The sequence below is a fragment of the Tetrao urogallus genome, assembly GCF_951394365.1.
Source record: "Tetrao urogallus genome assembly, chromosome: Z".
Taxonomy (NCBI): domain Eukaryota; kingdom Metazoa; phylum Chordata; class Aves; order Galliformes; family Phasianidae; genus Tetrao; species Tetrao urogallus.
This window is the reverse complement of record NC_136816.1, coordinates 317,438-342,779: the sequence shown is the minus strand read 5'-3', so window position 1 is coordinate 342,779 and position 25,342 is coordinate 317,438. Positions and strand designations below refer to the sequence as shown.

General features: G+C 45.3%; 1 protein-coding gene across 4 annotated transcripts in view; it reads left to right on the top strand.

The window, feature by feature from the left end:
• Positions 1 to 25,342, top strand: part of PAX5 (paired box 5) — a gene marked incomplete at both ends in the record, with an annotated part of 107,753 nt that overhangs the window by 38,901 nt on the left and 43,510 nt on the right. For 3 of the 4 annotated variants that reach the window (XM_079548811.1, XM_079548812.1, XM_079548813.1), the window contains 2 exons: positions 1,833 to 2,008; positions 22,784 to 22,913. In XM_079548811.1, the coding sequence (XP_079404937.1) occupies positions 1,833 to 2,008; positions 22,784 to 22,913 (306 nt within the window). Of the gene's footprint in view, positions 1 to 1,832; positions 2,009 to 19,120; positions 19,178 to 22,783; positions 22,914 to 25,342 lie in introns of all 4 variants that reach the window. The other variant, XM_079548810.1, reaches the window with a different exon arrangement.

Sequence of the window (25,342 nt, the reverse complement as noted above, 5' to 3'; positions counted from 1 at the left end):
TCCAGAGAGAAAGTCCCCCCTGCCTTTTGCTACCAAGCAGCTAGCAACTAGAATTTTAATTTTATAAGCGATGGTTGACTAAACCCAGCACTACATCAATTAGATATTATTTGATTTAGAATAGCAAAGGAAAAAAAATAAGATTTAAAGATACATTGCTCTCTTATATCTGCTCATATTTTTTCGTAGCTCCGTATATATCTTTATACATTCTATTCAGAAGACAGGCTCTTATTTTTTTCTGCATGGTTTAAACTGATCCTGGCACTTTACAGATGCCAACATTGCCTGTTCTTGATTTAAGTTGCCTGACTTCACTTAAGCAGGTAAATATAACACTGTTGTTATCTGAACCATCAGAAGAAAATCTAGAAGAACATTTCCAGCATTACTTGCTAATTTCAAAAGCCTGTTTAGCATAAGAAAATTTTATAGAGGTTGATCTGGATTTCAAGAAGTGTTTCCATATATTCTTCCTTCAGTTTTGGAGACCTGTCTTAAAAGAGTCAGATTTTCTGGATATGGTACACAGCATCTGTTGCAGCACTCAGCTGTGCTAAAAGGTGACCTCGAATCAGTTGTTCTTCTTGGAAAATCTTGTCTGCTGCACATCAGTTGTTACTGATGGCCAGCTCAGGTATGAAGACAGAAGTGTTGGCAGCAATGTGGTCTTTTTGCACAGATGCCATTTTATACTTGCTATCAGAAAATGTGATGAGGAACCCACCAAAGAAGATCTAAGCGTTGGTTTTTGCAACCAAACAGATCTTAAGTGTTTTTTTTTTTTCTTTCCAATGTTTCCTTCCTCTGTGTAGTGTGGTGTTGCCATCTGGAGTCAAAATCTGATGTTCACTGCTGTTGTTGGAGTTCCACCTCCTGGAGTCCTTAGGAATACTGCATATCTCTGCCTTCAGAACGTAAAAGATGTATTTCTAGCACTGACAGATGAAGGAAAGACAGGAAACCACTGCAAATTTTCAATAAAGCAAACTGAATCAAGCTCCCATATTGCAAGAGGTTTTTTTTTTAACTGCTTATCTAAACATTTTTCGAACTTGTCTCATGGCTTTTTAAGCCATGAGCAGCCACTTACTACTTCTGTTAACAACCTCTGCTGGAAGGAGGGGGAGACAGAGCGAGAAAATTTGACTTAGGGCCCTGGCTTTCATCATGCCAATCAGTTTAAGAAATGTAAAGTGAAATTACAATTAAGTAGCATTGTGAGCTGGGAGAGTGCTTCCTCAGAGTGTTGCAGTGGTAACTCCAATGGTTGTGTGCTGCTATTAGTGTCTCTTTGGAAAACTGACTGTCCAGTTTCTGCAAGCTGAACATGGCTCTGGAGTATGAGTCCTTGCTTCCTGATGTGAGCACATGATAGTCAAACCTTTGCATAGAATGGAGCTCAGCAAGACTGGCAGGTGTCACAGGCACAGCTATGGCAGTGAACAGGCAAAGCAGACCTCCTTGGAGCTGGGCCAAGTGGACTGTGGATCTGACATCAGGTTTTGTACTTATCTTCCCATGTCTTACTGCAGCTTGACCATTACAGGTTATCAAATATTGCATGGCAGCGTTGAGAACAAACGTGTAACTGCTACCCTTTGTCATGCCTTTGAATTATATGTGGAGTCAGTGATGGTAGATGATTGCTTTGAGAGTCAGCTATAATGGAGGAATGATCAATGCATCTTCTAGCAATGTGCGTCTTGCTCCCGTACTCTATGATTCTTCATTGAGTAAGCAATGAAGTACCCGCCTATACGATGGATAAAATAGACACTCATCATTTTAATGCCCATTTATTCATCGGTCTTCTTTGTCCTCTTTGAAAGGTATTCAGGAACCTCCAGTACCCAATGGCCATTCTCTCCCGGGTAGAGATTTTCTTCGGAAACAGATGCGTGGAGACCTGTTCACCCAGCAGCAGTTAGAAGTGTTGGATCGAGTCTTCGAGAGGCAGCATTATTCTGACATTTTCACGACAACAGAGCCCATCAAACCAGAGCAGGTACTGTTCCAAACATTAAACTTTTTTTTTCTTTTTCCAGATATGCTTTCTCCTGGCAGAGGCCTCCTTAGTGGAAAACAACAAAAAATTATTTCTGAAATGTGCAGTAGAAACAGAATAGTGCATAGTAGAATAGTAGAATAGCAGAAACAGATGTGCATGGAGAAACAGGTGTCGTATCAAGCTCTTCAGCCAAGAGCATGTTGACCACGGAAGACTATTAAAAATGACACAAAACACCAGCTGTGTGAAGGTTAGCATGTGTTCAGATATGAAATTACGCCTGATCTGGGCCAGTCACATCAAGTGAGGGCATGAGGAGCATCACGTCTTCTGATACTCCTGTTGGACGTAAAGTAAGCTGCAGAAAATAAGGAATAAATTTGTAAAACTCTATGCCTAATTTTGGCCCATAGTTAGCTTGATTGCACACACAAATTAGTTTTTTATATCTGGAAATGGCTTGTTAGTCATTTAATTGGCCATTTGCAGAGAGAAACACCCAATTAATATGTGAAGGTAAACTTGTTGCACCTGCAGGCTAGCAGTGTATTTTAAAAGATTCGGCACAATGTTTTGGAGGAAAAGTTCTATTTTAGCAGACGCTATGCAGAAGTAAAAGCAAAAAAAAAAAAAAGAAAAATTATTGGCTGTGTGTCTTAACATGCTTTTTGTTTGTAGGCCTCAGACTTAAATTCATGGGACATAGAAACGAAAGTGTGGCTGTCAGGTCCAACACAGGCCTCGCTTGCTGCATTTTCTGTAGTTAGCAATGTAATCACTCATTGCTAATCTCCAGTGTTACTAATATTAAATTTTAGCAAGGTGTTTGAACTCCTCGAACTGCAAACAAACAGTGGTTTCCCTTAGAGGAGTCTAAACATTTGAAAGACACCGTAGAGTATCAGGAACGTGGCCATCTATTACCGCTGTGACTTCAGTATTGAGGAACATGCATCAGCGTAACTAAAGAAAAAACTCCATGTGTGGAGTGGTAGAGTAGAAGCTCCATGCGCCCTTAAGCCTACGCGTGCTGTCATTTGTTGTCATTCATTTTTTACCAGTTTCTGCTGGCTCTGTGGTTTCCCTGGTTTGTATCTGTGAGCTCTGTAAATCTAAATTCAGCCTGGAAAAAGGTGAGGAAGTTGCTGAAATCAATTCAGTTTTTCTTTAAAAAAGCTCCTTAGGAAAGCCAAGCCAGCAGCACGTTTTGAAGGTGAAATGGCCTTCACGTACCACTAGATGGTGGTTATCCCATCCTTAACACCAGGGATAATGGAGGGGACAGGCACAGATCCACTGCCTACTACAGTAAGCACTTTCAGTATTGGTCACTTCAGAGATGTTTGATGCTAGATCTGTCCCTGCTTAACTTTCATATACCTTCCTTAGTTTTCTGTATTCCAAATTTTCTGAGTTTTGTAGAACTGTAGCTCATGGGATGCAGTCCAGACATGAACACAAAGAGATGGTTTAACAGAAAGAAGAATTAAAAGAGCATGTTTCTGAAGTCTGCTGGCTTCTGCAGGGATATTCAGCTATTGCTGGAGCAAGGATCTCCCTGGATCTGTATAAGCAGTTGTAACTGGAATGGCTGTGCAACCAGAGCATCAAATCTGGGGATATGCTTCTACTGATCAGGTAAAAAGGGCACTTTCTGCACAGACTGAGAAGACAAACAGATGCTGAGAAACATATTTCTGAGAGAAAGATACTGTAGTATACGAAAGGTCCCTAGCAGAATAGTTTTGCTTAGGCATTTTTAATTACAAATGGAGTTTGCTAGTCATTTGCTTTAACATTCCCATTTGCTTTTGGGAGGTTTGGCTATGATTAAGGGCTTGTGGTTGTTCGAAATGGCATTTGCTTTTTGGTGGCATGCAAAGTATATTTTCAACAGGAACATGCATAATTAATACAAATGTCTGATTCTCAAGGATGTGATATGAACTGCACTGCTTTAGTAAGCAGTCATGTTTAACCTCTTTGGTAGTAAAGCAAAGCTGTCGTGAAACTTAACCAAAGTGGAGAGACTGTCTGGACCAATTAGTGAGACAAAAAAAATCAGTTAGAAAGAAAATGTAGAATCCTAGAATCACAGGATGTTTTGGGTTGGAAGGGATCTTAAAGATCATCTAATTCCAATGCACAGACCAAAGGCGGGGATACCTCTCACTAGATGAAGATGGAAGCATTACCATGTGACTTGGAAAACCAGAGTTGTCTCTCCCATTAATGACTGTAGTGAACTGTGATCTGCATTCAGAATCTGTCAGTCCAGAATGTGGTTGAACTCAGAAGTCAGTGCATTAGGAACTAGGTCAGCAATGGATGCATGGAGTCCTTAGCTGCTTCTGAAGAGGAAATTAAGGAAAAGGTGCTCCTTGTGAAGAGTGGGGAGTCTAACAGGAGTGCTGATCCACTGCCTACCTACTGTGTTAGAAACATGCAGAAGGAGCAAATGGAACACTGCGGATGTTGTTTAGGCACAAAAACTTCTTGGTGTCCCTGTGACAGTCAGCTGAAGAGGGCTCCAGGTACTTTACGGGAAGACTCGTGTTTCTTTAGACAAGAAAGTATATTTTCCTCTCTGTTTCGCTGTTCTTGTCTAATTTTTCTTCTTTGTGAGCTGGGCACAGTCCCTGTGTCAGAGCGAGCAGTGATGTGGGAGAACAAAGTCCATTCCACATAGCTGAACATCTGCAGTCTGAACGCGTTCTGCCTCCAGCTGAAGGCTGGCACCTATTGCCTGAATTCTTTCTGATTTATTTTCTGGGTGTTTTGGCTTGTTTATTGGAAACTGTGGATTGTCACTTACATAAGCAGGGCTTTGATCTCCTAAGTCAGAGTGCCTGCTCACCACTGCCCAAGCAGTGTGCACCTTGAGTGCCCAAGCCTTTACCTTGAGTGCACCCATTCTGTTTCCTTTACTCTTCTGTTTTTAACGTTGCTGTTCTTCAGCTCCCTTCTGTGAAATGCAGACCTGCAGGTTAGCTCTTACTTCCAAACACGTTGTGCACTTGGCAATCTGAGTTTTCATATCTACTGTAAAAGATGACTGAGACAAAGAAGACCACAGGGAATGAATACTTACCTCTGACTACAGGCTATTGCAATGCTGAGAGGAAAGGCAGTGACAAGAGAATCTATGGCAGACAGTACCTCATTCAGAAACAAAGTCTGTTGTAGGCATAGGGTGAGGCAGGGATCCCACCATATGTTCGTATAATTAAAGATTTGTCGGGATATAATTAAAGATTTGTCAGGGGATGGAAGTAGGGCATTATGTGTCTCATCGAGCAACCTAGTGTCCCTGTGATACAGCCGTACGTGTACCCGAGTGCACTCTGCAGGACTGGTATGTAATACCCACACATGCAGTGCATGACAAACATTTAATGGCAGGTGAATGCTGTGCTGTGATGTCAAGAAGTTGTGAGATGGGAAGGTGGAGGTCCCTTGCAAACCGAGTCCACTGGTATCTACGTGTTACTGGAGTGTAATGTGAGGATAGGCACACTCTGGCCTTACTCTATCCTACAAGAATCCTGCTATGAACAGTAACTGATGTTTAAGTGAATGCCTTTCCATCGCTTTTGTCCCCTTGTGTGCTCATCTCATCTTCTGCAAACAGCCCACAATTGATTTGCACTGGCTGCAGATGTTGGCAGAACACTCACGTGTTTCTGGGAAATGATTCTGAGCTGCACGTAGGTGTGTGTTTGCAGTGCCATCACTGCGATGGCATTCTGCTCACGAGTGTCAACCAGCAGCACCATGCAGCCGACACATCAGCCGGTCAATATTTCTATTGACTTCAACAGACTTTAGATCGGGGCCATAATGAAGCATAGCATGATGTGACCAGGTTCAACACTGTGTAGGTCCCTGAATTAGTAGAGAACAACTTGCTGATAATAGCAGATAATTCCCTCGTCTTTGCTGATGCTTTCACATTACTTCTAGCTAGAACTGAATTGATCATCTCTTTTTGAATTCGTTTCTGAATGATACGGGGATACTGCAGGAGGGAGCTAACCTGAAAAACATGAAGCAATATATTCACTTGTGAGATGCAGTACTGTTAAGCCTGGAGATAAATACAGGCAGCTGAATTCCGCGTATCCAACACCGCTGAAAGAATTACTAGTAAATCAGAAAGAGTAAAAAAGTTGTGCACAGTTAGTTATGTTTGATTGACCTCAGAAAGTGCTGTAATGAAGGAGCTGAGCTGACCAAAGGAGGAGCACGCAGGGAGATGTACAGCGCTTCCTACAGCATGGGATTTTAATCTCCAGGAATAGCAGGGAGTGTCCAAGAAAAAGGGAGAAAGTAGGACTTATTTTTCAGGACTTACATTTCATTTTTGATTTGACTCATTTACTCAGAAAGTCATTAGAGAAGCAGAAGGAAGGAATGAGATGTAGGACCTTGCTCCTGGTCTCTGGCATAAAATTAATGTGGTTTTCTCCCTAAGGGAAACTGCGTCTGGGTGGATGGGGCTGCTGAGGATTTTCTGAAATTACTCTGAAGTTGTAACGAGAAAAGCAGAGCCACTGTTTATTTACTTCTTCCCAAAACTACATGGTTTTCAGTAACAGTGAAAAATATGGAGCATATCTCTGATCAAAAGAAAACGTGGAGCAAAAAGTGGCTTGGAAGGCAGGTCTGCAGTTTTTACTGCTCCTCTTCTATCAGCTGAAACAACTTCTGATTCAGGCTATGGCTTCATTGGTGGGAAGAAAAAAACCACCAGAAACAAAACCAACTCTAAAATCCAGCCTAAGAAAGCATGTCGGGAGAGGAAAAACCTTCCCATATTTACTCTCAGTAGACTATTAAGCAACACGAGGCTATTAATTTGGCTTTTGAGTCTTCACTGAAGCCCATAAAAGTGCACAGTTGTCAAATGGAGTTCGTTTTAATTTCCTTTCAATCACAGTAAATTATTCAGGTGATAAATCAGCTGGAGTAGCCTCCTGGCTGTAATAGAAACCCTAATTCCTGGCTAATTATCCAGCCCATTGCTGCCAGCAGATCAATACTATTACCAAATGGAAAGGGTGAGGGGTTCGCTGCAGGCAGAGTGGTGGAGGGACAGCAGCTGGGAGCACTGGTGTACTGTGACCCCCGATGCAGTTCAGAGGTTGTGGAAGGTTAAACTGTGCAGAGATTTCCTTCTTAGCCACACTTTTGTAAGGGACCACATATCCTCCTGGTCCGTAATTTATGCTAAAACCTGTGATCCTGTGTTTCAGACATGACCGCAGCTCTGCAGCCTATGGCGTGTCCTTCTGCCTTTGTTGGGGCTCTGATTCTTTGCTTTTCCAGTGCAGGACTGGGACAAGGTGCCCCTGCATACAGGTGGAGCTGGGGACTGGAGTGCATTTTAGCTCTGCCTTTTGTGCTGTGGTCACAGAATCATAGAATGTTCTTGGGTTGAAAGGGACCCCAAGGATCATCAAGTTCCAGCCCCCTGCCACACGCAGGGCCACCAACCTCCACATTTAATACCAGCCCAGGCTGCCCAGGGCCCCATCCAACCTGGCCTTGAAGACCTCCAGGGATGGACGGGGCATCCACAGCCTCTCTGGGCAGCTGTTCCAGCACCTCACCACTCTCTCTGTAAAGAACTTCCCCCTGACATCCAATGTAAACCTTCCCTCCTTGAACTTAAAACAGTTCCCCCTTGACCTATTGCTGTCTACCCTTGTAAAAAGTTGATTCCCCTCCTGTTTATCATCCTGTTTTAATTACTGAAAGGCTGCACTGAGGTCACCCCGCAGCCTTCTTTTCTCCATGCTGAACAAGCCCAGCTCCCTCAGCCTGTCTCTGTAGGGGAGGTGCTGCAGCCCCTGATCATCTTTATGGCTCCTCTGGACCCTCTCCAACAGCTCCCTGTCTTTCTTGTACTGGGGGCTCCAGACCTGGACACAGTGCTGCAGATGGGGCCTCACAAGAGCAGAGCAGAGGGGGGCGATCACCTCCCCGTCCCTGCTGGCCACCCCTCTGCTGATGGAGCCCAGGACACCATCTGCCTTCTGAGCTGTAAGAGCACACTGCTGGCTCGTGTTCAGTTCTTCATCCACCAGGACCTGCAGTTCTTGCCACTTTACATGTCACTGTGCTGACCCTGTACCACAGTACCCTTGGTTCCCTGAGTTTGCTTGCTGCTGATCTTCAGGATAAGCCAAGGAAGGGCTCTTAAGGTGTGTGGGAACAGGCAGTCTGGATCCCATGTCTGTGTGCTATGGAGAAGTGCTAACTCCTGGTACCTCACATCTGTTCTGGCTGCTGTTTAAAACAGGCAGAGATGGGGAAAAAGTGTCCTTTAAGAGAGTCAGATGCCCCTTGCAAGAACATCTCAGGCTGGTAATTTTTTTTTTTTTTTTTTTTTTTTTTTGCTTGCCCATGTATTACCTTGGAATAATGGAGAAATTTAAAGAGAATAAAATCCGGACTGTTGAGGACTAGTGCTCAGCTATAGCATAGAACAATTCTCTGGGAAGGAGAAGTAGCTCTTTGGAGATGACAGCTATTCTTACCCCAATTCTCACTGCAAGAACCAAGAGGTTGCCCCCTGCACAAAGCCCTTTGAGACCTGAGATGCAGCAATTAATTGTGGCTTGCAGTCTGTGGGGAGCCTATCAGCTTCCAGCAAAGTATGAAGGCAGTGCTTCAGAAATGCTGGGTAGAACACCATCCTTGAGGATCCTCAGAGGTCCTGCAAGGAAGCTTGGAGCTGTGAATTGCCCTTGGCTACTGGAAGCTGAGCCTTCAGCATGTGAGGCTATCCAGCTTCCTCCTTCTTCCTTCTCTTTTTTCTCTTTGTTCAATATGGATGCATTCAGGTATGTTTTTTTTTTCCCCTTGAACAGCCAGGTGGAGCTGAACTCTCTGTATCCAGCTGCTGGCTGTGGCTTCCCATCGTGCTCCCAGCATTCACACAGAAGTGCAGCGTAGGCAGGGGGATATGATGTTCAGCGTCTCTGACTGCAGCACCAGCTGCAGACAGGTGCTTGGGCCACTTCAGAAACTGAGATGTACTTGAAGGAGAATGTGGCACGCTTTTGTCCTGGGGTCTTTTATGCAAAAGGGACTAGGCAGCATTCTCTTAAACAGTAGTGGAAAATTTCAGGCTTAGCACCACTGCTGTTAGGTAACATCAGCAGGGAATGTTTTGCTGTTTCCAACCAGCACTTCAGCATTCTGCACAGCTGAAGTAGAGCACTCCTGTGCTCGCAGCAGTTATGTCCCTGTCTTAATAACAAGGATGATCAGGCTTCAGCTATGCTGAACTGTTTTCTAAAATATGCTCAGGTTGCACAATGGGACTGTAGTGTGGCTGTGAGCAGAAGTGAATAGGCAGGTCACCTCAAAGCTTGGCAAGAGAACATTTTGTTCAGATGCAGAATCTTGCTCAGACAACACTTGGTCTCTTCTAGGAAACTCCTCACTTCTTTTGTAAGTTTTGTACAGAAGTGGGAAATTTTAGAGAGCTCTTCCATCTTGTTATCTTGCCAAATTTCTTTGCAGTTTTACATCTGGGTAATTTTACTGAGTACTTTCTTCTCTTTGATCAGCATGTGTTTTGCTGATAGGTTTCTTTTTTTTTTCTTCTTTTTTTTTTCCCCCAGTTTTGGATGAGAAATGAAGTCTATTATTTCATACCTTTTGCACAGTCTTCCTTTCAAGGTTTCATGCCATCAGCAGACGGCTGGTAGATACTGCTGTTACAAAAAAGAGTACAGACAGCAGCCAGGCTAAAAGCAGACTGACCATGAGCTGAAGGAGACTTGTGCTGTACTGGCCTTTTGTAAAATTTTTAATATCACATGTAAGCATAATATCTACTTGTGTGGTATTTTTCTCTTTGGAAAATAATAGATGGAGGAAAGAGGAATCTACAGATAGATTCCCTCTACCTCTGCCTGTGTATTTATTTAATACAATGCCTGCTTGCCTTGACACTGGATGGAAGGGGTTTATGTTGGAATTTGAAGAATGGGAACAAAACTTCTTTTCTTGGTCTCCAGCAAATGTGGGTCCTGCAGGCTTTGAATAGACTCAGATACAATTTCCACCCGTTGGTTTGGAAATCGCTGCTGTCTCAAGTTCAAGAGTGTCCTGGCTTGACTAAATGGCTGGCCCTGGTTTGAGACACTCTTGAATCTCTCAGCTTCCCACACCATCAGACACTTCTAAGGGTTCCATCCAACCTGAATTACCCAAAGACCCTGATGTCCAGCCTTTTGCTGTTCGTTCCAGATTTTGTGATGTGACTTATGTGTCACTGCAGTGGAAAACATGAAAATCAAACTTAGAATGAGTTGAAGAGCTAGTGGGGGTAAAAGGCCCTGCTCTGTCTATGCAGATGGCATGAGCCTAAGCAGCTCTTCCAGAGCAGCTGGTGGATTTTGAGAAGACTACCATAGTTTCTGGTTCCCATTTGATGAGCAAGAGGTTGAATGAAACAACCTACAAAAGACACCGCAGGATGAAATTAAGGAATTGTGGAGCTGGTCTACTTCTAGAAATAAAGCTAGTTTCAAAACTCCTCTCTGTAGTGGCTCCTTAATCACAGAAGCACAGAATCACAGAATCGCCAGGGTTGGAAAAGACTTTCAAGATCATCCAGTCCAACCATCCGCCTATCACCAACAGTACTCACTAAGCCACGTTAAGAATTCCATGGCAGTAGAATTTGCTGAACTGAAGAAAATAATTAACCTGAACTGAGGAAAACTCTTACCTGAAGAGAGTAGCATGACATGTAGGGGAATGGTTTCAGTCCCGCTCCTCTCCTTGAAAATAAAATTGACTAACGTGAACCACAGAGAAGCAGGAATTCAAACAAACCACATACAGAGAAAAATCCAAATGACAGGTATTATTTCACACAGGCTAGAAGCCCAGGTGTTTTTTTTTTTGTAGCTGTGAAGTGGGAATGACATGACTTGCCTCTTTAAAGGTGGTTTAAGGGGAAAGGTTTGTCCTGCGGACATTCATGGATTTCTTTGGGATCTCAGAGGTGCAAGCAGCTCTTGGATATCAGGGTTAAGGAACACTGAATTGGGTGGTATTTCCATATCATGTTGGAAGTGGGATGATGTCTTTCCAAAATGGATAGTGCTGAAGGGAGCCATGCTGAGAAACTGAACAATGCTTTTAATTGAGAGTATTTGAACAATTGTAAGGTTTGTCTACGTAGGTAAAATGCATGATTAAATAAGGGCAAAACTAAGGTAGGCAATAAATTGTTATCAAATTAAGTAGCTGAGGAGTGATTTTCAGGTCGGTAACTTGTGAGGCTTTATGCTGATGGAAAGTTTCTCTTGAAGCCAGAGATCTCACATCCATGTTTTCATTCAGGCAAACAGTTGCTCTCTGGCTCTTGTCATTGTAAAGAAGACTTTGAGAATATGGTCCCCAAATATACTTCTGACATGAAAACATGGGGCAGCACTGAGCATAGTAGAGATCATAGATTCATAGAATGGCCTAGGTTGAAAAGGACCACAATGATCATCTAGTTTCAACCTCCCTGCTAGGTGCAGAGTGGCCAACCACCAGACCAGGCTGCCCAGTTTGACCCAATTTGGGTCATATAAATAGTGTGGTTTCCTTCTGGTTATCTGAAACTGTTTTCTTGTTGGGATGTTTTAATGCTCATGACGTACCTGGGTGTCTTCAGCCTTGGTGATGTTATTGCAGCCAAGTGGTGATTACCCAGCTGAACCAGTCTTCCTAACAGAAAAGAAAAATAATGACAGAAACTAGAATATTTCATGAAAACCTGTCATCTCTTTTCTCCATGCTGGCAGTCTTTTGCTGGAGTCATTCACAAGAGTGAGGACATGCCAGGCCTCGAGCATTGCTAGGCTGTGGGCATCATTCTACTTGCTGGGCTGCAGAATCTATTTATCTTCATCCAGCAGCCTATAAGTGCTTCAGACCAGCAGAGGTACATCTGGAAAGCAAATATAAAAAAAAGAAGAAAATCTTTTAGAAAACAAAGAGCATATGTGAATGTCCAGCTTTCAGAGTGTGATGAGTCAGGATTTTGTGGGTTAAAATGATTTTGCTCTACTTTACTTTTGCAACAAGCCACAAAATACTACAAAGTTTGTGACTTTCCCTGGGGGTTGGAAATTCATGATCCTTGAGGTCCCTTCCAACCCTGGCCATTCTGTGATTCTGGGTGGAAATTAAGTGTACCTGGAGCTACAGTGTTTTTGGCTGTTGTTTTGTAATCAGTTTACAGCACACAGATGAAACACAGAAAAATTCTGAGCTGCTGTCAGAATCCCAAGAGATGTCATACAAATAGAAATCTGGGGCAGAGAAGTCACACAGCAAAAACACATGAATTTCATACTGGGCCCTGTGGTATTTTCTGCGTTATTAGATTGTCTGCTCTTAATATGGTCTGCTATGACCCTCCTTTTTGTAGAAGATTGTTCAGACAGGAGGAGATGGCAGGAAGGGGGTCAGCTGTATCTTGTGGCCTCTTTTGGGTATTTAGCAATTGCCTTCACAACACTGAGTCTCTTCATCTGTGTAATACAGACAGCTTTACAAAAGGAGTACTGGGAGGCAATCTCAGACAACATTTATGAAAGACCTTGAGGTAGGTCCTCTGAAAGTGTAAAAAAAATTACAGATGTTGTTCTTACAATGTGCACAAGACATCTCAAATGTCTGGAGCAGTCAATTGGATGGATTAAAAATACCTGGTAAGATAGATGTAAACCTCATGCACATTCACAGTGCGCCGTCCATCATATTTCTGCTTCACATTACACAGCAGGGATATCCTGAGGTGAATATGTACAGCAGGTTGCATCTTCTTCTGTACTGAGATGCCTCAGTGGAAGCAAGAGAGCCACTGTAACAATGTACATCCTCCCTCGAATGGCTGAAATTGTCACTTTTGTTGATGGAAGCGTCTAGTTCCTTCCAGAATCATAAAAAGCAATGTGTTTCAGTAATATCTTGCAACAACAAGTGTCATAACATGATTGTGAGCTTGGTTTTAAACTGCTGAACACCTCTTCTATAAGACAGGCTGAGAGAGCTGGGGCTGTGCAGCCTGGAGAAGAGAAGGCTGCGAGGTGACACCAGTATCTAAAGGAGAGCTACAGGGAAGAAGGGGACAGACTCTTCAGCAGGGTCTGTGGTGACAGAACAAGGGGAAATGGCTGCAAGCTTAAAGAGGGCAGATTTAAGTTGGATATAAAGAAAAAATCTTGTACAGTGAGGGTGGTGAGGCAGTGGAAGAGGTTGCCCAGAGGTGTGGTTGATGCCCCGTCCCTGGAGACTTTCAAGGCAAGGCTGGATCAGGCCTGGGCAACACAATGGAGCTGTGGTGTCCCTGTGCATTGCTGGGGAGTTGGACTGGATGGCCTTCAGGGGGCCCTTTCAACTCTAAGGATTCTGTGATTCTGTGATTCTCTTCCATCAGCATGGAATGTGTTATGTGCTATTTTAATTGGATGCTCCTTTTCAGCTTCTATTCCACTCTATGTGTAGAATGATAGAAGCTGACGACAAAGAGTGATGTGGTCATTTCCTTGTGCAGTGGTAGAGATGATTCATGAGACGTAGGGAAGGGAGAAGTTATAAGAAGGGCTTTGCATGAACTCATGGCAACATCTGGGAAGGAGAAAACAAGGAAATCCCTCTGAGAGAGGAGAAAGACAGCAGAGATGCTGCTTTGTGAGAAAGGAGGCCCACATTGTTGGGTGTGGGGCATGAGTCAGAAGGATGAGCCTACGATGCTGTTGCTAAGAAATGGCTAGTGAGAAGCTCCTGAAAATACGTTAGGAAATCTCTGTACTCTTCAGAAAGTAAAGCTTTATTTTAGTTGGTTTCAGTTGTTGCAGAGCAGTGCTTACACAGAATCAAGGACATTTCAGCTTCCCATACTGCCTTGCCAGCGAAGCCTGGGGGGCAGAAAGAGCTGAGAAGGAGCAGAGCGGGGACAAGTGGCTCCACCTGTCCAAAGGAGTCCACACCACACGGCATCGTGCAGGACTATAAAAGTGGCAGTAGTGGTGTCTGGTGTGCGTGTGCTTCCAGGGGACTGGTTGGACATCAGTGGGTCAGCATCGTGCATCTCTCGTTTTGTATATTCTGTTATTATTATTATTAATTTCCCTTCCTTTTCTGTCCTGTTATACTGCCCTTATTTCAACCCACGAGCTTTATCTTGTCTTCTGATTCTCACCATGGCTGTGTGTTGCTGAGCTGCCTGCTGGGTTTAACAGGTGGCTCTGGTAATCAGATGGTGGGAAAGAGCCTGTGCAGGTATTGTGAAAAGACCTTTGGTGAGGTTGGTGCCAGGCCAGCGCTAACAAAGGCGAGTGTGAAACGGAGTAAGCAGTTGTTCCTGTATGAACTGAGCAGTGTTTGTACTGAGAGGAAAGAGCCTTAGAGAAATGGGCAACTGAAGGTATGTGTACAGAGATGCAAATCACATCAAAAGCAGAGATCAGCTGTCACCACTGCTGTCCTCTCACTGTTACTTCGAACACTTGTCATTTGCCTGGTGAGTCTAAAAACTGGAAAGCCACTGTAGATCACTGAAACGTATGTCTGTGTGTTTTTAGACAGCCTTTCTCGTCATTTTTGCTTGGAGACTCCTGCTTACAAACCAGTAGGAAGGGCTCTGCTGGCCTACCCGCTTCAGCCAGATGGATGGTGCTTTTATTGACCTGTGAAGGGCTTGGTTAAAAAACATCTCATGTTCTCAGGCCTTTGTTTTCTGCCCCAAAACCTTCCAAAGGAAGTTCAAGGATGCTGAGTGTGAGACACAGGCGCGCAGAGTTTCCTTTGCGAGGCGGTGGTGTTGCTGCGGGCATCACGCTGGGAGGCAGGGATGCCTCTCTGCAGGTTACAGAGGGGCCAGGTCCGACTGCACAGCTCTCCTAGCCCTTCATGGGCCGTAGGAAGCTCTGAAGTAGGGATACCATTCCCTCCTGAGGAAGACAAGCACTGAAACTGTGGGCACCCTGTGTCTCTGGGCTGTGCAGCAGATGCCAAGGCCTGGCAAGCACTGGACCCTGGCGGCATCCTCATGGCTCAGCCAGCTCTGCCCCAGCCTGCCTCCCCTGGGCAGTTCCTGCTTCACCCCTCGGCGCCCAGCCAGGAGGATGGCCACGCACTGGAGCTGGTGTCCGGCTGGTTCCCGTGCTCGTCACTGCTTGAGGCATATGGTGATTTTTGGCCAGCCCTGCAGAACCAGATGATGTCTGTTGGTCCCTTCCAGCTGAACTACTCTGAAATAGCATATTCTGAAATAGTACTCATTTTTGTCAGAAGTAACTGCTTCTTGCTCTCACCAATTTTGCTCTAGGCAGTCTCAGAGGCTGGGACAGCTCACAGCACACATCCAAAATAAAGTCGGCCAGCCCTGCGTACTCACATCCAGGCACAATGCAAGCTAGTCAGACCTGGGTTCTGTTTAATTTGCCAGCTCTGCTTAACAAAATAACAAAAATAGCAACCGACACAGCAGAAGGAGGAAGGATTCCAGCCACAAGTGCCGGCTGCTCTCCGTGCTGCTGTTTCACAGGGTTTTGTTGCTCACTGTGGGCAGCCCCCGAGGAGGGCGCGCGTGTGATTTACTGGTCTGGGAATGCCATGTCTTTAACACTGCAGTGCCCATTTCCTGCTGAAATAATTTCTGCAAAGAGAGACTCCTATTACGGCAAAAGGAGCATGGGCGTCATGATTTATTATTATTTATAGTCCTGGGGCCTTGTTTATGCACGATGGGTTAGGTGCTCAGGATAGGAATGCCATTATGCAAATGACATTGAATGTCCTTACCGAGCCTAAATAATTTTTGTATTGGACGATTAAACCTCATCTGTTATTGATATGGGCTGCAGTCGGGCTATTAAAGAGTCCCAACAGTACTTACTCCCAGTAATGGGAAAATTGAGAGGAAGAGGCTAAACAATTGCCTCAACTGCGCCGTGATTGTCTGCTAGGAGCGGAACATAACGAAGCCCCCGAATGGAAATCGTGTTTACTACTTAGGGATAAATAAAAGGAGGGAGCGCGCAATAAATTATGCCTTGTGATTTGAATCAGCGTGGCGGAGAATTTCCCTACTTCCAATTTATTCGAGTTTTTTTCGAGGGGGTGAAGGCGAAGCTGGGAGCCGTCGCTGCGCTGTGCTCGGGGGAGGGCCGGCAGGGCAGCTCTGTAGGAACGCGGGAGCCGCGCGTCCTTGCGCCTTCCCTCTGACACAGCTGTGCGTTCACGTTTTGATCAGTGTTGATAGCTTATGAATTCCAAAATTGACAAAATTTACAGAAAAAATGAGGATAATCCATCTTCCTTAGCGGACTGTCAGGAGCTGGCTATACTTCATAATCTTCAATTACAGATGCTATTTTCAGACATTTACATGCAGATATTAGAAGAAAATGAAAATGAGAAACAAAGAGCAAATGGAAATGTGGCTATTTATATGTATAAAGGAAAAAAAAAAAAAACAAAACAGGTAAATTCTAGGCATTTAGATTGGATTTGGGAATCCCTTTGGAAAATCAGAGGATGGCTGCATCTGTTCACAGATTTGACCGTGGAAAAGTAACACGTAGTGCAGAGTTTCCCACATGCCGATAATCTGAAGATTTAGGTCAAAAGGCAGTCAATTATTCCGACGTATGAGGAGAGACATGTCCGTGGCGGGGTGAGCTCATTTCCCCTATTTTTAGAAGAACCTCTGGGGATTCACACAATCCTAATTGGATTTGGGTTAAAAGAAGCACGGCTGTTAATTTTTTACAAAAACATGTATGTTTTGTGAAAGAGAGTTTTAGAAATATTCTGTTTGCACAAAGGAAACAAGGCTGCATCGCTGAAATAAAATTTTCATGCCGTTTAAGGGAGTAGAAGCCAAACACTGCCAAAGCCAAAGAGAAATTGGAGCTCAGCTGCAATTAGCCACGTAGATGGGTGTTACTGCAAAGCAAAATCAACTCTTGTGGTGGTGGTGGGTAAGGCAAGAGATGTCTGCATTACAGCACGGAGGGGTGGCTGGTGGGGTGGCAGTGATGAGACTGACGTATGGCAGCTCAGATACCCTTCTAGCTCAGGTCTGAGGTGGTTGAGAAGGACTTCAGATTAATTTTCCATTCCCATAGCATTTGAGGGGGGATAGCTCTTGTGGCCATGCAGCTACACGTGGCACCAAGCTCCTGGAAGCCTGGGGAGATTAATTACAGTTGCTTTGGATTGAGCTCCCTGAGCCATATCTAATGTTACAAATCTTTTCTCTTTGTGAGGCTGAGGTTGGGGTTTCTCTGCAGAGCCTTCCAGGTGTTGGCCAGTTCTGCCTTTCTGTATTAATTTTGGATGTGTTGAGAACGGACAACTTGCATATGTTAAGTGTGAGCCTGCTGCTGCCCTCGGGGCTTAGCAGAGCTTTGGTGGCCACAGCTGGGGCCAAGCAGTCCAACAGAAAGCACTATGCCTTAACTCCAGATCTCAGATCAGGAAGAGCACTGTGTCAGCCGTGAAGGCCCTCAAGACATTTCCATCTCACTGCCAGCTGGTTTGCTCAGGGAGAGTAGGGCCGTGCACACGGGCAGTGCAGAAGGAAAGCCAAATCCCGCAGCCCTGAGCTGGAGCTGCACCAGGTCCAAGCCACTGGCTGTTCAGGCTGAGGTTCTGTTTGCTGCTGCATGCCAAGCAACCCCACTGGTCTGTCTGCAGGTGGTCACACGAGTAGCAGCAAGGCACAAGGCATGCTGCTTTATGCCCGCTTGTGTTTTTGCAGGTGTGATTTGGAAATCTGAGCAGAAGAAGAAAGCACTGCTGCTGTGCTAACCCAGCCCCTGGCACAGCAGAGCTGCCCCCTCAGTGGGTTTCCCATGTGTGCCCTGCAGTGGGCTGTGCCCCACCACTATGTGCCCATCTTTGCTAATTTAGAATAAGCTTCTGGGTATACCTCAAAGAGAAAACTGCCATTTATTTAGGGTATGCTGACCTGATAAATGACACTCAGGCATCTTGCTATAAGAAGTGCAGAGTGAAGTCAGTGATGGAGTATCTCACCACTTAACCGTAGTGCCACAGGAGGTGCAAGAGTGTGCCTTCTGACACTGCTCATATTATTTGAGAACAGTACCAAGTGCTGCTGCATCTCTTTGCCCACTGTGCACACATCACCTCCACCACCCCACAGGCATCTTCTATGCCACAGCATATCTCCTGCAGTAAAGTCAGATGTGAGGGCTGTGGTGAGTGCTCCCATGAGATGCTGGGGTTTGAGAGACTCTATCACCTTGTGTCCAAGGCAATCTCTCTTGGTATGCAGCTGAGAAATCAAGGGCAGTGGAGGTGGTATGGGTGCAGGGGGAGCTTCCTGCATTTTCTGCTAGAAGCTAATAGAAGTTGGTAATTTCTTCCTCACGTATTTACACCCTCGTGGGCTGCTGACAAGATGTGGTATGTGGAGTGTGGAGGGTTCTCTTTGCACTGCGGGCACTTGCACTGTGTGAGGCACAGTTCCTGTGCAGGGACACCGAGCTCATGCTCCAGCTATTTTTCCAGGCCACTGTCACTTTTGGAAAGTAGCCACTGGCACAGCTATTCCTAAATATGTTGGCCTATGTCAGTTTTCCCTTCCATAAAACAAATGGGACAGTACTTGGAGAGAGATTTCAAATGACACCTCCCAGGAATCTGGGTGTCACAGAGTCTTTCCAGCACCACTTGAGCAGAGGCACCAGCACATGGCACATCCTGGTGCCGGTGCAGAGGTGACCGTGGAGGAAATATTTGGAAATAAAGCCTTTGAAACAAAGATGGGTGTGAAACTTCTAGCACCCATCTGCACTCCGCAAGGACAACTGGCAGGGAAGGGAGGTGCAGTGTTGGCACTCCTGCGTGTGGCAGTGCACTCCTGCGCATGCTGAGCTCCCCTCTCTCCTCTGCCCCAGCCCCTCTGCTGGCTCCCTGTCCTCCCGAGCTGAGAGCACTAGGCAGAACGTGCACATGAGTCTTGCCTGTCCTTTTGGTTTGTCCTCGGTCTCTTCTTTTATATTTCCTCGTTTCACATGTCTGTGTTTTCTCTCCTCCATGCTATGGCAGTGGTGCTCCATGCTGATGAGACAGTACGTGGTACAACCGCAGGCAGTCATTTTTCAGGTAATTTCCAGGATACTGAACACCTGACTCTTGCTTTTTCACCAACCAAGCAGGCCAGGGTTCCTGCTTCACAGGGACAGGCCCGATGGTCATGCAAATGCTGACTCGCAAGTAGAGGTGGCGGAGCCAATTCTGAGACCCCTGTGCTGCAGCACTGATCCCTCCAGCTGCTTGCTGCTCTGTGTGTGTACTCACATGCACCACGAGAGGGGATCTCTCTGTGAGCTGCTGAGCACAGGGCTCAGTGTCTCAGCCTGTCAGCAGTCACCTTCTGCAGCAGGATGCTTCCTTCTCTTCCCAAAGCTGCCTGCACTGCTGCTGCATCGGCCTAGTGCTGGTCCCAGCCATGGCCCAGCTGCTTCGTGCAGGTGACGACAGGGGCAGTTCAGGGGCTGGCTTCTGCCCTGCACCACGTGGCAGCAAGGAGGTGGTGTTGGGTCCAGAGCAGCTGGGACTCAGCCCACGTCTGCTGCTGGTGAGTGCCTTGTGTGCAGTTATTGTGGTGGCCCTTCTATGGTTTGTTGCCCTCCTGTGGCTTGTCAGCCTGGCTGTGGAGTGGGCAGCAGCTACTGCCTCTGAGGAGGGATGCAGGTGTGCCATGGGAACAGGGGAAGTGCCTGAAAATTCCACTGTTTGCACTTCTACAGCAGCAGGTGCAGGCTGGACTCCATCTCTGGAGCTCATCAGGTTCCTTCTCCCTGTGCAAGGTGACATGAAGGAGCAGAGGTGTGCCATTGTCCCTTCTCCCAGCAGAGTGTGCTATACCCTTCTAGCTATTTGCTTCTGCTGCTGTAACAGGTGAAATCCCTCTGAGCTTGATAAAAGCAAGTTCACTTACGTGGTGTTGTCAGATCATTGCAGTTAAAATTTGAGACCTACTCCTGTTACAGTTTCCTCCTAGATTAGTTACTAGCAGCTCAAAACTGACGGAAGCTGTGATGCTTTGACATTTGCAGCGTACCTGAGGCTCTCATGGCAGGGATTTTGCAGGAAGAGACTTGTAATGCCTCAGCTGGGTGTGGGCGAGGAGCAGCAGCCCCTGCAGCATATTTTGGCTGTGAGGGAGTTAAACACGAGGTGTCTCTGCAAGACTGCAGCTGTGCTTTCATTCATCCGGTCTCTTTTCAGATCGGGGCTTCAGCATGCCAGATACACATATGCAGGGGGATGTTGGGACTGCAGTCACAGAACAGTGTGGAGCAGTGTGAAGGCTGGCAGCTCCATGCAGAGCAGGGGCTGAAGAGCAGGACAGAGACCATGCAGCCTGCTGTGGCCCTGTAGGAAGCAGGAGGGCTGCCATAGAGAAGGCCAGATGGGGCTTCTGTGATGATTGCTCTGGGTAGGATGCAGGACCAGAAGAAGCAGCTTTGTCTAGTTGCGCCTGCAGGAGAATGGTTGGAAGCATCTCTGCAGAGGAGTGCCCCACCAGAAACTGTGCTCCAAAGGGTCAGAGGTATCAGAAGCACCGCTGAAACAGAGATGTGGGCAGTGCGTATCTCTGAGGAGCCAGTGTCAGAGGAAAGAGACTGGGTTCCTGAAGGTGAGGGAAATGTGAGGGTGAGGAGAGGTTTGGATGACAAATAAGCTGTAAGGGCTGAGGAACAGAACAAAATCTAAATGCAACTGAGGAATGCAGAAGATGATGATAAGTCTTTGATGATTCGTTCCTGATGAGAAGTCTTTCAAAGAACCATAGAACTGAGTTGGAAGAGAACCTTAAAAGTCATCTAGTCCAACTCCACTGCAATGAACAGGGACACTGGGCTCAGAGCCTCATCCAGCCTGACCATGAGTGTCTCCAGGGATGGGGCTTCACCTACTCTCTGGGAAACCTGTTCCTGTGCCTCTCCATCCTGACTGTAAAAAACTTCTTCCTCATATCCAATCTAAATCTTCTCTCTTTTAGTTTGAAACTTTTTCCCCTTGACTTGTCACAGCAGATCCTGCTAGAGAGTCTCCCCTTTCTTTCTTAAAGGCCTCTTTTAGATACTGAAATGCCACTCTCAGGTCTGTCAGAGCCTCCTCTTCTCCATGCTGCACAGCCCCAGCTCTCAGCCTGTCCTTGTACTGCAGGTATTCCATCCCTGAGATCATTTTTGTGTCCTTCCTCTGGACATGCTCCCACAGGTCCATGTTTCTTTGATTTTTTTGCAAAGTTCCTTGCAGCACTGATCCATGCACAGGGTGGAGAGAATGGGCGGCCAGCAGCTGTTCCTTCTGGCAAAAGGTATTTGGCATGCTCTTGCGGAAGAGGTTTGTACGGCAGATCTCTCAAGGTGATGTGGGCACTGGTGCCTCACACAGATTGCAGCCTCAAATGAAATGTGTTTCTGTCAGTATGAACCTGCTAATAATAAACTGTAAAACTAAATTCACTTTTCCTTGAGTAATAGCTGAGTAACAGAGACGCAAACAGGTACACGCCTGACCCAGAACACTCAGCTGTGGCCAATCTCAGATTGTGTGGTGGGCATCTCCGGCACAAAGAAACCTGCAAAGACAGAGTTACTCAAGAAATGTTTTGTTCACTTAGATAAAAAATATTAAAGTTAATATTTTGATATGATAGCTCAAAAGATCACTGCAGGCTTCAGTAATTACTCATTACTTCATCTGCAGTGATACTGTGGGAATCCACCTTGGAGGTTTTATTAATTTTGTCTGTTCTTCACTTGAAGTCCTAGTTCTCTGACTGCTGTGGACTTATCTCAAAAATAAAGGATTAAAACTAATGAAAATCGCAATAGGGAAGGGAGGACATTGAAAATAAATGTCCTTGTTTTGTGTGAATGATCCTGCAATAAGAAACCATGAGAAACACTAATGAGGATGAGCTTTCTGCCATGTACCTGAGAGTCTTTCTGGGTGTGTGGATTGGCCTCCCTGCTGTAGATGGCCATAGCTACACAGACACCAAGAGGATTAGAGGACAGGAGGCGTCTGTTTTCTGAGGACGTGTGCTCAGCTAGTGAAACTTCGGCTGTTGTGCTTAAGGAATTTCCGTGAAATGAGAGCATCCTTACAATGGTCAGGTTATTCATTCTTAAATAACGTGGCTTTTGAAACAGTTGATTTCAAATCCATTCATTAATCAAATACTTCTATTTAAGTGCACTCTACTTCTTATGAAATAACAAGAAAATGAAGCACGCCTAAGAAAAGCAGGCAAACAGGACATTCTGGTTCCCACCTACTTGCTCCACTGAATTAAGGAGAGTTCAACTTAATAGATGTGGATGGTTTTCTCTGACAAGCAAAAAACTTACATTTGTACCTTACAGGGCAGGTGCACTTTGCTTTACAAAACTTCCTTTTTATGGAAAGCTTTGTGCCACAGTGATGAGTTTAGCTTTCTTTTTATCAGGAAAGCCCCGTTTGGTGTTTTCCAAGAGCATTGGTGATAAGCACACACCCATTTATTTTTCTGACTGCTTAACACTATGGTTTACACTGACCATGTATTTACTGCCTTTGAAAAACTGGGCAATCTGACTGAACAAGAGCTTTTAAGGGGTTCCTGCATTGCAATTAGTATTTGCCATGCAAGGAAAAACTGTTGAATAGTGCATTTATTGTGGCTAAAATGTCTTTTGATTCTTCTTCCAGGCAACTGAATACTCAGCCATGGCATCATTAGCTGGAGGACTGGATGACATGAAGGCCAACATAAGCAGCCCTACTTCTGCAGATTTAGGAGCAAGTGTTCCTGGACCACAGTCATACCCTATTGTAACAGGTAAGCAGTTCTGTGTACACCAATAAGTGTTGTGGAGCAGTATGTGCACACACTGGGGTAGGGCGATGCTCTTCCTGAAGGAGTGATGTCAGATGTGAAATTGTTCCTTCCAGTCTCCTTGTAACTGTGATTTTATAGCAGCTCTGGTGAAAGTCAGGCGCACAGCTTGTACATCATTAGTGTTCTCTCTGAGCCAACTGATGAAGCATGCCCTTTGACCATAAAGGTATATGCCCCTTCACTCCAAACCTGCATTCTAGATACCCTCATATCACAGAAAAACTGAATGCTTCCTCTGCTTTTGGGATTGGTTGTTTGTTTTCCTGTTGGCACCTGGCATTTTTGACTGCACGACATTTTTATGACACTTTGAGCTAGCTTGAGTTTTGAGTGCTTTTGACTTCTACAAAGATTTTGGACCACTTTGGGCCAAACAAAGGTTCTGGACCACTTGACAGGACTGTACCTGTGCACTAAGACTGAGTAATTAAATGGAAAGCGATGGTTTCTTCTGGGATTGTGTGCATTTCTTCAGCAGGTGAAGAGTAGGAGTTAAGGAACAGCTGGGATTTATAATGGTGACGTGGTTACGTGGGACTGACCACATCGTGGGGAAGGAGATAGTCCGAGTGAAAGAAAACTGTCTAGAAAAAGAATTATAGGAATCAGAATAAAAAATTAAGGATCTGTACTTCCTGTCTATGTTCCCCTGTGTGTTACTTTTTTTTGGTTTAAGTATTTCTCATGCTTGTCTTATTACTCCTGCTGCCCCATCTGTGCATGAAACTATGCAGAAAAACATATAATGAGACTGAACTGTCCCAGAATAACCCAGAATTCTTGCAGCCCCTTGTCCCCAACTGAAGAAACTCCCCGATAAGTTACTTTTAGGCCAGGTAAGCCTTCTGGAAGTGGCTACATCCTCATATAATGCTAGTATGGTATGTCTAAGTAAGGGGAAGATGATGGCGTGTCAAAGACAGTGTCAGCAAGGGCAGTTGTTTCAGGGTATGGGTGGACCTGAGAGACAGGATGTCTGAGGAGCAGAGAGGCAAGCAAACTATGCAGTCAGAGCAGCACAGAGGGTTATGAGTTTTAGTCAACGTACACACGCACACAGACACACACACACAGGCATTCATTTAAATCATCCTGTAACCAGGAAGCAGAATCTCCCTAAGCAAACACATGCTTACTTATTGAGCACTGAGAGATGGGGAGCTGCCAAAAGGAGAGAGAAGGACCATGCTGGCACAGGATGTGATAGGCAGCGCCAGCAGGGAATCTGCTGCTTCAAAGAGAACTTTGCCTTTCACCCCCATCACAGCCGCTCTCCTGCTTTGATTCTGCCCAGGGTCTGCAGGGTTTGTCCCGTTGCACGCTGTACCTGCACAGCCAACACATGATACAGAGCCCAGCTGGAACAGCTGCTTGCAAAGCAAGTCTTTGCACAAACAAGCTCAGCTCTCTCTTCAAAACAAGATACTTGTGGCTACAGCCATAGTATCAGTTCCTTTAAAACTGTAAGAATACTTCCATCCTTGGATCATTCTTCAGTCAAGGGCCTGTAGGTCCATGACACAGGAGTGATTGGGTCAGTGCTATCAAAAGCAATTGAGTCTGAAATGCTAAGCCTTTGACTCATCAAATTCAAGGCTAATTGAATCCTGCTCTTAAGAGTATGTTTAAAAATAATCTTCCATTCACGGAGCCATGGCCACTGAAGCTGCAGTGGAAAGCAATGTCAAGCCATAAGTAATTTAGTGTAATGGAGTGGGAGAAAAGGAGAATTTATTTATTTAGACCCAAACTAGCAATATATTTTATAATCAAGCTTTTATTCTAACTCACATTTCTTTGGCATTTCAGAATGTGTTTTGCCAAAGAAACATAGGTAGAGTTCATACTGAACTAGCAAAAATTAGTTCTGGTTATAATCTTCTTTCAAGGGCCTCTGTGGGACACATGTATGTGCACACAGATATTTACACTTTGACAGATTCACAACCCCTTTGCTTTGAAACAGAAGCAGCGACACTACGGAACATGGTTAGAGGGCAACACCAGTAGTAATGGATGATTGGACTAGATGAGTTTAGAGGTCTTTTCCGACATTAATGATTCCATGATTCTATGGTGACAGCAGCAGCTGTTCAATTGCTGCAGCTGTTGGCAAAGCATTTGTGGTGGGTGCAGATACTGAGGGCCTCGAAAGAGCAGATCACAGCTCATACAAGTGTCAGTCTGAGGCCTCTGGAAGCGGGCAAGATGCATCCAGCAGTTCCTGAACAACTTCCTGCTGAACCTACAGGGCCACCAGCAGGATTTCCCTTGTTTTGTAAACTCAACCAGCATGGCACGGGCCTGGTAGGTGGTGAGGGTAATCACTCCTTCATGGTATTTCAAAAGACAGGAATACTCCAGGTAAT